The sequence below is a fragment of the Castor canadensis genome, chromosome 2 (assembly GCF_047511655.1).
Source record: "Castor canadensis chromosome 2, mCasCan1.hap1v2, whole genome shotgun sequence".
Classification (NCBI taxonomy): domain Eukaryota; kingdom Metazoa; phylum Chordata; class Mammalia; order Rodentia; family Castoridae; genus Castor; species Castor canadensis.
Genome location: NC_133387.1, coordinates 93,404,229 through 93,419,851, shown reverse-complemented (window position 1 = coordinate 93,419,851; position 15,623 = coordinate 93,404,229). Strand labels below are relative to the sequence as shown.

At 34.7% G+C, this 15,623-nt stretch overlaps 1 protein-coding gene across 2 annotated transcripts in view; it reads left to right on the top strand.

Moving 5' to 3' along the window:
• Positions 1 to 14,696, top strand: part of Septin7 (septin 7) — a 48,406-nt gene extending 33,710 nt beyond the window's left edge. For both annotated transcript variants that reach the window (XM_074065297.1, XM_074065296.1), the window contains exons 9-13: positions 358 to 409; positions 5,006 to 5,131; positions 11,131 to 11,266; positions 12,465 to 12,604; positions 13,639 to 14,696. In XM_074065297.1, coding sequence (XP_073921398.1) covers positions 358 to 409; positions 5,006 to 5,131; positions 11,131 to 11,266; positions 12,465 to 12,604; positions 13,639 to 13,678 — 494 coding nt within the window. In that variant the 3' untranslated portion in view covers positions 13,679 to 14,696. The remainder of the gene's footprint in view (positions 1 to 357; positions 410 to 5,005; positions 5,132 to 11,130; positions 11,267 to 12,464; positions 12,605 to 13,638) is intronic.
• Positions 14,697 to 15,623: the final 927 nt, after the last annotated feature.

Below are 15,623 nucleotides of genomic sequence, written 5' to 3'. Positions count from 1 at the left end.
AGCAGTTCTCCTCTCAACCACACTACTGAATTTTTAAAATGTATTTTATTATAGAACAAACACATTCTGTAACAAAAATGAGAAGATACGTTTTCCTCTTTCAAATTTTCAGTTTCCATATTTTGTACATCTCCATTACTGATGATTAATCTTTAAAAAAGTTGTATTATAGTACAGTTATGTCCTTCCTTTAACTTGAGAGCTATGTTAGTGTTAAACCTTAACAAAAATTGATTTAAGTTGTTCTTTATATCCTCTCATTTTTACTCCCAACTTTCCGTGAAATTTCTTTGAAAATACCAGGTTTAGTGAAAATAATATGTGTGGTCTATTTTCTTTTCTTTTCTTTTTTAACAGTTGAAAATGGTGAACATTGTGATTTTACAATTTTAAGGAATATGTTGATCAGGTAAGTGTGAACAGTGATGAAAATAGCATAAGGTTTTTGGCCCTCAACAAAGTGAGTGTTGGACAGACTTTTTGCTTCTGCAAGTGTAGCTACCTTCAAATTGGTACCTTCATTCTACTAATGAAATATAAATACTACATGGGAACAACTTGGACTCTCTTCCCAAGGTTTTGAGGTCATTAGCAAAAATAGAAAGTATGGCGTGTGGCTAGAGAAAACCAGTCTCTTTTGTCATATGTGTGTTGATGTTCAATACTGAAATAGGTTTGAAAAGTGGAATAGGAAAGGCTGTTATTCTTGCTCAATGTGAATAGCTTGGAAAAACTGTAGAAGAAAGGCTGGTTTTGTGAACATTGAAGGCGCATAGCCTAGTAGCTGGTGAATTGTGCATTTTTATTGCTGGACCACTGAACAAAGCCAGTCTTCCTGTCAGGTGAGAAACATCCTTCAACTGTGCATTTCATAACAAGAGAGGGGAAGCCTGTGGGACAGGACATTGAGACCACAGAGTAGAGACCCAGGGACTTGATTTAGAACAGCAGCTGCAGCAGAGAGGAACTCATGAAGAAAACACTAAGAAGCAGAACCTCCGTGTTTCCATGTTAATAAACATGGCTTTCTATTATTACCTCATCCTCTGTTCCAGTTTCTTCTCCCTTTTGTCTTGCTTCTGCAAGCCCCCACCACGTACTGTACTCAGTCACCAGTTTGGGATGTCCATCTTAAGTTGATGTCTGTTCATTTCATAACTGCTCTCCACTTCTCAATGCAAAGATACCTCTTCAGCTATGTAGAGGTAGCAACATAAATGTGGATGATAATTGGAAATCATGGACTAATAAGGCCATTCTCACAAGCAAGGAGAGCAATTTAAGATAGTCAAAGTACTGCATCAAGAAGTATACTAGAGATGACAGTGGCTCTTCACATCAAAGAAATTGTCTTGGAATTGGTCATTTTTCAAAGGAACGCATGACTGGGTTTCTAGCAAGAAGTAGATGATAGGTTTGATTTAATAGTTGGGGTTGCCAGGCCTCACATAGTGAGAAAATAGCAAATGCTTGTGAAAGGGTGTCTTCAAAAGAGTTTTGAAAACACAGCACTTCAGGTTCTATTATAATCTCTCTTCTACCCCTTCCCCCTACTACTGAGATTTGAATTCAGAGCCTCACCCTTGAGTCAAAGTTAATTTTTGGATATGGTTTTGAGTTTTTGCCTGGGACCAGCCTCAGACCTGATTTTCCTACCTATGCCTTCTACATAGCTGGGATTACAGATATGTAGCACCGTGCTTGTTTTTTTTCCTCTTTTCTTAAGATATGACTTCAAAAGAACTAATAATACACTCTCTCGTGACAGTATTTATAGAGTGACTGCTTAGTAAATATTAATCACGGTTATATTTCCTCTGATTTTAAAGTCTTCTATGGTACTTGACACAATTGTACTCTATAGATTTTTCTTGCATACTTTAAAAATATATAATCAATAATTACTGAAATATCTAAAACACTGTAGAAGCGAAGAGTAGTTAACTTGTTACTTAGAATCTACTTTGTTAATTTTTGGTTTTGGTTGGGTTTTGCTTTTTGAACAGTGCTAGAGATTGGGTCCAGGGCCTCCTACATGTTAGTTAGAAAAGCACTCTACTACTGATCTGCATCTATTGACCATGCCTATGGGAAGATATAGTAAGCAAATCAGTAAGGCAGTTCATGCATATATAAAAGCATAAATTCTGAGGGTGTAATCTGTAAGAAAGATGCTTATTTAATGTAGTTCATGTCTGTAAGACAGAGGCATCTGTAGGTGTGTAATAAATACTTGAAGGAAGGAAACATCAATACTGCACATGTGTATAAAGCCCAAGTAACTGAAATCTTGTGGGCCAAAGTTAGGAATAGTGATTACTTCTAAGAAAGAGAAGTGTCATTTTGCTAATTAAGGAGAATTGGCTATTACAGGCAAACCAAAAAAAACAATACTTGAGGATGTATAGTTTAGAAATCACACAGAGAATGAAAACTGAAGGAGAATACAGAGCCATGATACCAGATGGAGAAAAAAAAAATTTTCTGAAACTAGGGTAAACTTCCACTAATTATCAAAGTAGTTTAAGAATGGAGGAGTAGATTAAAAAAATAAAGTAAAGCATAATTAAATAGAAATAAAACCTATGTGCTATGAAAGTCAAAATTAGGCAATCATAGAAGATAATTTTAGTGAAAAATGTTATTTTGAATGTTAGGTGATACTAAACAGTTTAATGATAAGTTCTCTTTATTTTTATTTTATACATCTTGAACTTCATTTACTCAGTGCTCTTCCTCAAGTGCTTTAAAGATTTTTCAGTGATACAGTGATGATATAATATACTAAGATTACAAAACACTTTTATATTACCACAGATAATTGTTTTTATTACCCTTAGGAGAAACTAGAGAATTTCATGGAAGTGTCAGATAATAGGAGATGAATCACAGTAATTAAACGTTACTTTCTTTTCACAAAGGGGAAGAGGGTACTTCAAGAAGCTGGATAATGAAGTATTAGGGAATGTATTGTGGATGTAAAGAAGGATAAAAACATTTATGTTTATCTCCTAGAAGAGAGTATAGTAAAATGACAAAGATGGAAGGGAGGATCAAATGAGAGTACTGCTATGCCATGTATAAAAAGCACAGACAGCTTAAATAAGCAGAAATTTAAATTACGATCCCCTCGTTTGAAAACAACTTGATAATGTTATCTCAGATAGCCTAATGAAAACTCAGATGGTACTACCTTAGTATTGCTTAAAGAAAAGCAATTTCTGCTGGGTGCTGGTGGCTCACACATGTAATCCTAGCTACTTGGGAGACTGAGATTGGGAGGATCAAGGCCAGTCCAGGCAAATAATTCAAGAACCCCCATTTCCAAAATAACGAGAGTACAGTGGACTGGAGGTGTGGCTCAAGTGGTAGAATATCTGCTTTGCAAGCATGAAGCCCTGAATTCAAATCCCATCCCACTCAAAAAAAAAAGGCACTTTCTTAAAGAGTTTATGAGCTTAAGTTGTAGCTAATGTAATCTCTCCTTTCTCTAGTAAAATTAAATACATATTTTAAAGATGACAATTCTTTGTTAAAAGGAAGTTTATCCTTTAGCTATGCTTTGAGGGATTTGTGGCTCTTAAAATCTTACGTGGAATCTAAATTTCTGTTGGTCAATTTAGGGTACTTTATCTTGGTCTGCTTTATGTGTAAACAATGATACATGAATGCCATCTTCCTGAAGAATAATCTTTTGCTTATTTTCAGTCTGAAGTTTTATTTTGGTAAATTTTTTTTTTTCATTTTTCTTTTATTATTCATATGTGCATACAAGGCTTGGTTCATTTCTCCCCCCTGCCCCCACCCCCTCCCTTACCACCCACTCCACCCCCTTCCGCTTCCCCCCTCAATACCCCGCAGAAACTATTTTGCCCTTATCTCTAATTTTGTTGTAGAGAGAGTATAAGCAATAATAGGAAGGAACAAGGGGTTTTGCTGGTTGAGATAAGGATAGCTATACAGGGCATTGACTCACATTGATTTCCTGTGCGTGGGTGTTACCTTCTAGGTTAATTCTTTTTGATCTAACCTTTTCTCTAGTTCCTGGTCCCCTTTTCCTATTGGCCTCAGTTGCTTTAAGGTATCTGCTTTAGTTTCTCTGCATTCAGGGCAACAAATGCTAGCTAGTTTTTTAGGTGTCTTACCTATCCTCACCCCTCCCTTGTGTGCTCTCGCTTTTATCCTGTGCTCATAGTCCAATCCCCTTGTTGTGTTTGCCCTTGATCTAATGTCCACATATGAGGGAGAACATACGATTTTTGGTCTTTTGAGCCAGGCTAACCTCACTCAGAATGATGTTCTCCAATTCCATCCATTTACCAGCGAATGATAACATTTCGTTCTTCTTCATGGCTGCATAAAATTCCATTGTGTATAGATACCACATTTTCTTAATCCATTCGTCAGTGCTGGGGCATCTTGGCTGTTTCCATAACTTGGCTATTGTGAATAGTGCCGCAATAAACATGGATGTGCAGGTGCCTCTGGAGTAACAGTCTTTTGGGTATATCCCCAAGAGTGGTATTGCTGGATCAAATGGTAGATCGATGTCCAGCTTTTTAAGTAGCCTCCAAATTTTTTTCCAGAGTGGTTGTACTAGTCTACATTCCCACCAACAGTGTAAGAGGGTTCCTTTTTCCCCGCATCCTCGCCAACACCTGTTGTTGGTGGTGTTGCTGATGATGGCTATTCTAACAGGGGTGAGGTGGAATCTTAGTGTGGTTTTAATTTGCATTTCCTTTATTGCTAGAGATGGTGAGCATTTTTTCATGTGTTTTCTGGCCATTTGAATTTCTTCTTTTGAGAAAGTTCTGTTTAGTTCACATGCCCATTTCTTTATTGGTTCATTAGTTTTGGGAGAATTTAGTTTTTTAAGTTCCCTGTATATTCTGGTTATCAGTCCTTTGTCTGATGTATAATTGGCAAATATTTTCTCCCACTCTGTGGGTGTTCTCTTCAGTTTAGAGAGAGCTGTTTTTAATGGAATCAAATTTATTTATTTTAGAACACATATGCAGGACTTAAAAGATGTTACCAATAACGTACACTATGAGAACTACAGAAGCAGAAAACTGGCAGCTGTGACTTACAATGGGGTTGACAACAACAAGAATAAAGGACAGCTTACTAAGTAAGTATATATTTTTTCCAGAGTAGGTATTACTTATGTACTAAATAATTATACCGTTTGATTTTTGTCAAGCTCCTCCTTGTTACTCACTAGAAGTTTTGAATGTTTCCCTGTGCACAGTAGTTACATTGTTACATTATACAGAAAGTTACATTGTTAATATTTGTTTTTGCAGTTTTATGTATTACTGTTTATTAGAGGAATTATTGCTTTATTATCTTGTTTCTTCAGTGAAAGAGTTGTATATTGTTTTCTGGTCATTTGCCATCATCTTTATAATCTTTTGCCAAATAAGTTTTGTTTTTTGATGGAACTGAGGTCCTCATGCTTACTAGGCAGGTGCTCTACCACTTTAGCCACACCCCAGCTTTTTTTTGTTGTTGTTGTTTGCTTTTAGTTATTTTTCAGGTATGGTCTCAAAGGGTTTTGTTGTTGTTTGTTGTTTGTTTTGCTTTTTTTTTTTTGCCTGGGGCCAACCTCAGACTAGATCCTTCTACCTACAGTCTCCCACATAGTGTGGTGTACCCTAGCTTTTTATTTGAGATGGTGGTCTCACTAACTTTTTACCTGAGCTGGCCTCAAACTGCAGTCATCACAATTTCTGTCTCCCTAGTAGCTGGGATTACAGGCATGAACCACTGCTCCCAGTCCCCAAATAAGTTTTTTTGTTTTTTTTTTTTAAAGGAAAGAAAATAGTTATTACCAAGGCTGCTTCTTTTTTTTGTGGTCCTGGGGATTGAACTCCAGGCCTTGGCTTGGTAGGTAGGCGCTCTACATCTTGAGCCACAGCCCCAATCCTATTACCAAGATTGCTTAAACACGTTTTATTCTTAGGTAAATATCCTAAATTCTCTTCAAGGAGCGTAAGCATAGAGCTGTACCAAAAGTAGAAACTTTTAAAAATAAGCCATTTTGAAAGAGTTTTCTCCAAGGTTATATGGAAACAAGGGATAGGACCAAACAAAAGGAATATTTACATGAATATAGTTTTGTTGCCTTCTCTGTTCCTGTTGTATATTTCCAAGGAGTAAATTAGCTGTTGCTTACATTTCTTCTGTTGATTATGAGAATGGTGTGAATTCTTAGCATGTTATCTTTGCCCTACTGATTCATTATCTCAAGCTGTGAAGGTTTCATGAAGGTAGGGAGAAAAAGATGTAAAAAAGTTGGTAGGATTCTTGGTAAAATACATTTGTAGTTAGGTATAGTGAAATAAAAAATTGTCCCTTTTTTGTATTTAAAACAGTTATATTTGAAAAAAAGTTTCAGTACATATTTTGTTCTCTTTTTTTTCTTAGCAAAAGTTGTTTCCATAGCCGCCTATCATCTGTCGTCATGTGTAAACTTTACATCTAACTGAGTTCCTAGAAATGATTAAAAATTCAAGTTCCAAAGGCTAATTAGCAGAACTCTTGGTACATGATCTAAAGAGACAGATAATTTTCTGAAAATCACCAGGCATGTTGGCTCCCATCTGTAATCTCAGCTACTTGAGAAGCAGAAGTGGGAGAATCACTTGAGCCCTGAGTTTCATAGTTGTCTTGGAAACATAGGGACAGCCCATCTGTATAAAGTAAAAAATTATTTTTCTGGAAATTATAAAAGGTTTGCCAAAAATAAGTATTGAGTTTACGTGCTTTACTCTTTGTTCAAAGGTCCTTTCATAAAATATGATAGTAGTCAGAGTTTGGTTTTAATGCTGTAATTTGATCAAATAAAATTGACAGCTGTTGTTTCCCCAATTTTTCTTGGTCTTTGAAATCTATTTAAATGAAATTCCTTTCATGTGAAAATTGCAAAATGTCTAAATACATAGTGATTTACTAACTATTGGAGGAAAAGTACATAGGTGTACTTGCTTAAGGTGTTCTTAAGGAAAGACCACACACATAATTTAAATGAAATGTGAATTAAGTAACACATGCACAGTAGAAGTTTTCTAAGTCAGCCTCATGTAGCCCTTGCTGTGATTCTGTTCTTTGTCACATGAAGGAGTGAATTACCTTGTTCCTTACAAGAATTCAATCTACCAAAAAAGACCCCTAGAAGGACTGAGTCATGTGTTTGGGAAGTCCATTTGATACTCAGGTTATGTGATAACCTCATTGCTGTTCATTTCTGACAGGTTTTGATTTATAAGCTTTTAGTACCCACCCCTCTTCTTTCTCTCTCTCTCTCCCCTCTTTCTGTGTGTGTGGTTACCATTAAAAAGCAAGAGGCAATAATATAGTTGGTTATTCCAGCCATCTGATTAAAAATTTTCACTCGAGGAAAATAACACTAAATGTCATAGAAAGCAGTCCTTTTTCCTGCGTTTTCTAAATATCTAAATACCATTCCAGTCATCCTTAGCGAAAAAATTAAAGAGATTCGGAAGGTTAATTTTCCTGGTGTAAGGCTTCAAAAAGCCCATTTTAGGCATGCATGAACACTTTGTCATAATAGTTGAATATGAGTTCAGCTGGTCAGAGGTTAAATGTTTTTACAAAGCTAAGAAAGAATCCCAAATGTCAGATGTTGCAAATTTCTTGCTGCTGGGATCCAAGGTTGGCCTCCCAATGCAAGGCATGCACTCTGCTGCTGAGGCACATCCCTAGCCCCCAGATTTGTTTTGGAAGCATGGTATTTATTAGGTTTAAAACTTCCAGCGGGCTGTGAACAGGTAATTGCATTGCATATGTATTTCAAATCAATTCGAAATAATGATTACTAATAGAATTTGGTAAATAATCAGTTCTAGCAAATTTTGCTATGGACTTTAGACTCTGAGGCACACACCTTAATTATTTAATTGTGAAAAAGCAGTACATTTACCTTTATTTGCTGTTTTAAGTGTTGTTTCCTTTGTTAAATCTCCTTATCTTTTGTTCTTTTAGCTCATATAGTTGAAGGCCCAGAAGGGATTGTTTTTCCCGAGGCATAGCACGTTTATTATGCAGAGATTTTTTTATATTTAAATTTTGAATATAAAGACAGATTCAAAACTTTATTGCATGTTTTTCTGAAGCATCCTATTTTTCCTCAAGAATTATTAAGTAAAAACTTAGTGACAAAGTTTACTCTTGGTAAACTGGTAGGTTTTTCAAGTACAAATTAATATGAACTCTGTATATGAATTGCCTATTCCTCCCAAGGATAAAGTAAAATTGGCATTTATAGCTAGGTGATTTTAAATAGAAATACATATTTAACTTTAAAACAACCATAATCCTCTAAATCCTAATTTGCAGTCTTGAGTTACTTGATCTTGTTTTTGTTGTTTTTTTGTTTTTGGCTTTTTTTTGAGATGGGGTGTGAATATGTAACTTAGGCTGGCCTTCAAATTGAGATCCTTCTGCCTCAGTCTTCTGAGTGCTGGGGATTATAGGCCTACTTCATGGCCCCCTGTGAATTATTTTTGAATCACAACTATATTGTTGAATGGTCTTAAGTTGCTTATATATATGTGTTCAGTTTCTTGGGATTGTCAATTAAAAATAGCTAGAGTGTTAAGGAAGGGAGGGTAGGAGGAAGTAGGCTTAGAGACCAACCCTTTGAAAATGTTTTTCTAACAAAAGCTTTGGGTACTCTCACTAAGAAAAATGAATGCAAACATGCATATTTGGTGTACTGTTTCAGGGCAGTCATGACACTGCTCAAGAGATCCGTTTATATTTAAATTTAAAATAATCACAATTCTCTAAGTCCTAATTTATTGACTATATTTATAGTCTTGAATTATTTTTTATTTTTAAAAACGTCTACCATTAATAGGAGGAATGTATTATTAAGAAGGATCTCATCAGCTTTAAATGAAATAATGATATTAGACTTAATTTCAATGGACCCTACTATTTTTATTATTAAGAAGGATCTCATCAGCTTTAAATGAAATAATGATATTATACTTAATTTCAATGGACCCTACTATTTTAATGCAGAGTCCTGTTCTAAGTTAGTGCCTTGTTTAGTTTTATTTTCAGAACTTCTAATTAATTGCTTACTTGGTAAATTATACTGCAAGTCTATATAGAGATGTTTTCTTTTGTAAAGAAATATCCGTGAGTTAAATAACACTAATTCTAGTTTATGTCAATTACAAAAATTGTATTGCTCACAGTAATCTGTCACATCGTTGTTCTGTGCTTTCTATCTAGCTCTTTTGTCTTTCTCATTAGGGAAGAAGAGTGTTGTGTTGTTTAGACATTCAGCCTAATGAGAGAGTCACCATAAGAATGTTAACATCTTTTAAAGGGCTCTTTAAGTTATGGGTGAAATTCAAAGCCTGGTTTTGGTTTTGCTTTTTGTTTTATTGCCCAGGTCTGCTTGTACTGCGATTCTATTTATGCTTCCTTTCTTAGCTGGGATGACAGACACACTCCACCAAACCTAGCTTTTTCTGTTGAGATGGAGTCTCCAGACTCCCCACACCCCACCTGGGGCTGGCCTGGAACCACTATCCTCCCAATCTCAGATGCCAGGTAGCTGGGATGACAAGCACATACAACCGTGCAGGGCTGCTGGTTGAGATGGGAACTTTTTGCCAGGATTGGCCTTAGTGATCCTCTGAATCTCAGCCTCCCAAGTAGCAAGGATTATAAACATGAGCCACCACACCAGGCTGTTTCTATGAATTCACTCTTGTGTTTCCTTGCCTTATTTTAGTATGCTTTTAAAGTTTTTCTTTCTCCTCTCTCCCTATGGCCCAGGAGTTGCTTTTATTTCCCAGTGGCTTCAGGCAGACCAGAGGTTGGTTGGGGTATTTTCTCTCTGAGGGGAACTTCTTCCTTGGCTGTCTCTGTTCAGGTTGGGGAAGAGGCACCTGGAAAACAGAGAACGAAGTGTTACAATGGGCTGCACACCTGCTTTTGTTTTTAAGCCATGAGTTAGTGCTTTAAAAAAAAAACTTTATTAAAATCAAATTCATCGATTTAAAAATGTACAAAGGTCAAAGCCTGTTTTTGTGGAGTCAAGATAAATGTACTTTATCAACAAAGTCAAGAAGGGCCTGCCTCTTCCTAAGTTGCCCCAGTGCACTTAATAATTTTCAGATACCCTGAAAGCCATAGATGGAGCCCACTTTTTTTTCTACCTTGGGGTTGTAACAGGATATTGATACTTTGGCATTCATTACCCATACTAACTTTAACATAAAAATCACCTTATAATATATTTCGTCATGAAAATTTTGAATGTAATTATGCAAAGAGATGAGTCTGAAGTCTTTAATGTCAGTGGAGTAAGGTGTTTTTTATTTAACTGTGCTTAACGTCTATTTTCTGGCATTTCCAAAATTAAATATTATCAAAATATTTGACATCTGGTGTCATGTGTATGCATGTGTTTAAATTGCTGAACATGTTTAAAAGCTTAAGACACTGAAATATTTAAGTGGGATGAATTTTCAAGAGAATTCATGTTACAAAGGGCCTACAAATATTCTGCATTCCTAAAATTACTACAAATTGAGTAGTACTTGTTTTTAATGTATAAATTCAGTTACCAAAATAAGTTTGAAGTTTTATAATTAAGTATAGTTGTGACATTATTAGTAATCTCATAGGTGATTATAATACTTGAAATTTTAGTAAAACTAAAAATATTCTATCTACATGTGTTAACTTCATAATAACTCAGCTTTTTTTTCACACTTCATAGTTTTCTTTCAAATGTCATCTTTATCATCTTTAGAGCTGATGTGCACAAAGTTTAGACAAACATCTGGCTAACAGATACCTTGGTTATTCTAGATTGTTTTCATAATAATTATTCACTAGAGATTCGAGTTTAGATCTGAAACTTCATGGAGGGAAATTCTAGGTTATAAGTATGAATAAATTTTAAAGTTTCTAAAGAATTCATAACCTATTTGTATGTAAAACTTAGAATTCTTATTCTGTGTCGCTTAAAACGATGTAAATAAAGTATTTCAAAAGTTATTTTCATGCATCTAATGGCATCTATTGCATCATCTGTTTCATTTACACATGTTTAATAATTTCTCTTAATGTTCATGACAGGAGCCCTCTGGCACAAATGGAAGAAGAAAGAAGGGAGCATGTAGCCAAGATGAAGAAGATGGAAATGGAGATGGAACAGGTGTTTGAGATGAAAGTCAAAGAAAAAGTTCAAAAGCTGAAGGACTCTGAAGCTGAGGTAATCAGTCTACTATTCTATTTTTTATATGACGTCTTCAATAAAATTTATAATCTTTCTACATAGTTTTTTCCAAAATTAATGTCCTAAACTATAATAAAATGGAGAAATAAAGCAATGTGTCTATAATAAAATAATAATGTGCTTCAACATGTAAGAGCTTGGATGCAGTATACTAGGTTAGGAAGGTATCTAGTAGTCATGAAACTTACGGGGAATTATTAGTCATAGTTATAATGAGCAATGAAAAAAATTTGAGTTACAACAGAACTATAAGCTATTCCATGTAAACAGTTACCAGAAAACTAAAGGTCAGAGTTTTGGGTGGACATAAGAATAAAAATTGGTGCTAGGATAATTAATAATTGGTCAAACTGAGCATAGTGGGCATATCTCTTACCTCAGCTACTCAGAAGGCAGAAGCAGGAGGATTGTGAGTTTAAGGCCAGCCAGTCTGGCCAAAGTTAGCAAAACCCTAGCTCCAAAATAAAGTATAAGCAAAAGGGCTGGAGGCATGCTCAAGGCTCTGGGTTCGGTCTTCATTACCACTCTTTCCCCCTCCTCCCCCCCAAAAAAATTGATAAGACTTACTTATGAATGAATGAGAAAGAATGAAATAAGCTGATGTCTGAGACTAGTAGAAGAAAACTATAGGGAAGTCCAAAATTAGTCAATGATTTCAGTATGAAGTTTTCTCACCATATATTTGTTATTATTCTAATTAAAGCTTGATGCCGATGGCTCACACCTGTAATCCTAGTGACTCAGGAGGCAGAGATAAGGAGAATCGCAGTTCAGTGCCAGCCTGGGCAAAAATAGTTTGTGAGACCCTATCTCAAAAACACCCATCACAAAAAAGAGTTAGTGGAGTGGCTCAAGGTATAGGCCCTGAGTTCAAGTGCCAGTACTGCAAAAAAAAAAAAAAAAAAAAAAGTTATTTTTAAATATATGGATGACAATAATAGAAAACATGCCTCCTAAGCTATCTCAAGCAGCTGTAATCAAACATACTGTTTTGGCCATGGGAGCAGTAAAACATGTAAATATTCACAATAAATAGCATAAAAAACTTTTAGTTTATATCACATTTTAAAAACCTTTTTAGGTGGCTTTTTTTTTTTTTTTCCTTTTTTCACAAGATGATTCTCTTAGGTCACTGGCTAAACACTTTTATTTTATATATCGTGCTCTGATTTAGCTCCAGCGGCGCCATGAGCAAATGAAGAAGAATTTGGAAGCACAGCACAAAGAATTAGAGGAAAAACGTCGTCAATTTGAGGAGGAGAAAGCAAACTGGGAAGCTCAACAACGTATTTTAGAACAGCAGAACTCTTCAAGGTAACTAATATCAGATTCCTAAGAAATGTGGGCATTAAATTTTTAAAGAATTGTTTTCCTGTAAATTTTTAAAGTACTAGGATACCACTTAAAAAGCCATCACCCATTATGCATCTCCAAGCACAATTATTTTTATAGATCAATGTTTTTGTATGGATGGATTCATTTCCTGTACTGTAGCAGTATTTTTTCAGTCTGAACATTTTGCACATTTAGCCTTTATAACTGCAATTTGTCAACTTCCTAACATTCTCTTCAGTTAACATATTGTTATTGATTCCTTACTTACCCCATTGTTGGACATAATAATAACTGTTTTCAGGTTTTGGCATGAATAGAGAACAAACTGCTACAAAGATATTTTATACATTTAGGGATATGTTTTAATTGTATTGAATTATTTCATTAGTTAAATTCTTTAATATAAAATGTTGGGTATCTAATTTCTAATAATCTAATAATCAGTTCTTCCTTCTTAAGCTCAGTGCTGTTTATACCTTGGTTTTCTTTTGCTGTTTGATGGTCTCATTTAAAAACTAAAAAGTTGCATCCCTGTAAGCGTTCTGTATTTTACCCTTACAGCTAAAACATTTTCAAGATTAGATAGTTCTGTAACATTTATCTTTCTGTTAACTGTTTGTTTTGTCCAAAGATGAGGAAAATGCATTTGTAAAAGCAAATATACTTCAGAATTCAAATGGCAGTAGGAGAAAAGGGCACCCTTAGTTGATCTTTTGCAGTTTGTGCTATTTCATTTGAGAAAGATCGTTCTTATATATTAAAATGATTAATATGGAGGTTTGCCATATTTTATACTGGTTATCCTGGAATTTTGTCAAATATTTAATTGTCTAAGACACTATTATAGACTAACGTTGTCCCCTTTGTTAACTTTTAAATCTTAGTGTTTAAAAATGAAAAGGTACTGTGTGTAAATCCCAGCATACTTACAGTTGAATTAGCTTTAGCTACCATATGTTCTCTTTCATGTTTATAACAGTCTCTTATCTTGATTTTTTCCTTTAATCATTTAGAACCTTGGAAAAGAACAAGAAGAAAGGGAAGATCTTTTAAACTCTTTATTGACCACCAGTTACGTATTAGTTGCCAATATGCCAGCTTGGACATCAGTGTTTGTTGGATCCGTTTGACCAGTTTGCACCAATTTTATCCATAATGATGGATTTAACAGCATGACAAAAATTATTTTTTTTGTTACTGTTCTCAATGGAGATTAAGATGCCTTGAATTATCTAGGGTGTTCTGTACTTAGAAAGTAACAGCTCTAAGTACCTTCCTACATTTTTTTTTTATTATTAAACAGATGTCTTCAATTTAATGCAAGAGAACATTTTTACTGTTGTACAATCATGTTCTGGTGGTTTGTTTACAGGATATTCCAAAATAAAAGGACTCTGGAAGGTTTTCATTGAGGATAAATTGCCATAAGATGACACAAACTATGCTTCTATATGATAATTATAATACAAAGGTTCCATTCAATGCAGCCTATACAATAATGTAATTTAGTCTAACACAGTTGACCCTATTTTTGACACTTCCATTGTTTAAAAATACATATGGAAAAAAAAACCGTATATGCTTACAGTGCACCTAGAGCTTTTTATAACAACCTTTTTTTGTTTGTTTGTTTGTTTGTTTTGGATTCTTTAAATATATATTATTCTCATTTAGTGCCCTCTTTAGCCAGAATCTCATTACTACTTCATTTTTGTAATAACATTTAATTTAGATATTTTCCATATATTGGACCTGCTAAAATAGAATATAGCATCTTTCATATGGTAGGAACCAACAAGGAAACTTTCTTTTAACTCCCTTTTTACACTTTATGGTAAGTAGCAGGGGGAAAATGCATTTATAGATCATTTCTAGGCAAATTGTGAAGCTAACGACCAACCTGTTTCTACCTATATGCAGTCTCTTTATTTTACTAGAAATGGGAATCATGGCCTCTTGAAGAGAAAAAAAGTCACCATCTGCATTTAGCTGTATTCATATATTGCATTTCTGTATTTTTTGTTTGTATTGTAAAAAATTCACATAATAAACAATGTTGTGATGTAATGCAGTTTGGTGTCTTGCCTGTTCTACATCTGATACACAGGGTAGAATATGTTTGTGAAGAAACTTTTCAACTTGAATATTCCTCCCCCACAATGACATTTCTTCTGTGTTTGTCTCATTCAGAATGCATGTGCTGATTATCTAATTTAAGAAATACAGCATCTCTATCCATTACTTTTTTCATTAATATCTTTATTTCCCTAAGAATAGTATTAAACTCATCTGGATTAAATATACACTAAACTTCCGGAAAATCATTACATATTTTTTAAATTGGAAAGAGGGTAATTGGAGTTTCTCTTCACTAAGGTCAAGATATGTTACTGTGTTTACTTTTTTAAATTAATGACCCAAGCAGATGTAAGTGAATGAAGATTTCAAATAGCCAATATTTTTGCTTAATTTGAGACTGAAGGATTTAAATAAATCAGAATGCCTAAAAGGTACTGCTTTTCAAGAATATTTAGATCTGAATTTTAAAACATTAATTAGTAAAATGATTCATATTATAGAATTTTGGCTTTGTGTAACAATTCAGGGTAACTATTAAAAACATAATTTAGGGATACCGTAATAAACATTTCCCTTTAAGAGATAGCCATCACTAGTTAAAAATTGCTTTGAAAGTTATGTTAATCCTAAAGTGTCGTCTGCTTTTGGAAAACAGCATAGTATGTGTGGCTTTTTAAAAAATTAATTTTAGCTAAGTGTGGTGACATATGATGTAATCTTACCTACTCTGGAGGCAGAGATAGAAGGAATCCAGTCTTAGGCCAGCCAGGGCAAAAGCACAAGACCGTATCTCAAAAACAAACTAAAAGCAAAAGAACTAGGGGCATAGCTAGTGGTAGAGGGCTTGCTCGGCAAACTGGGCCCAAGTTCAGTGCCAAGTACTGCCCTTAAGTTTTGGATGGATGGATGGATGGATGGA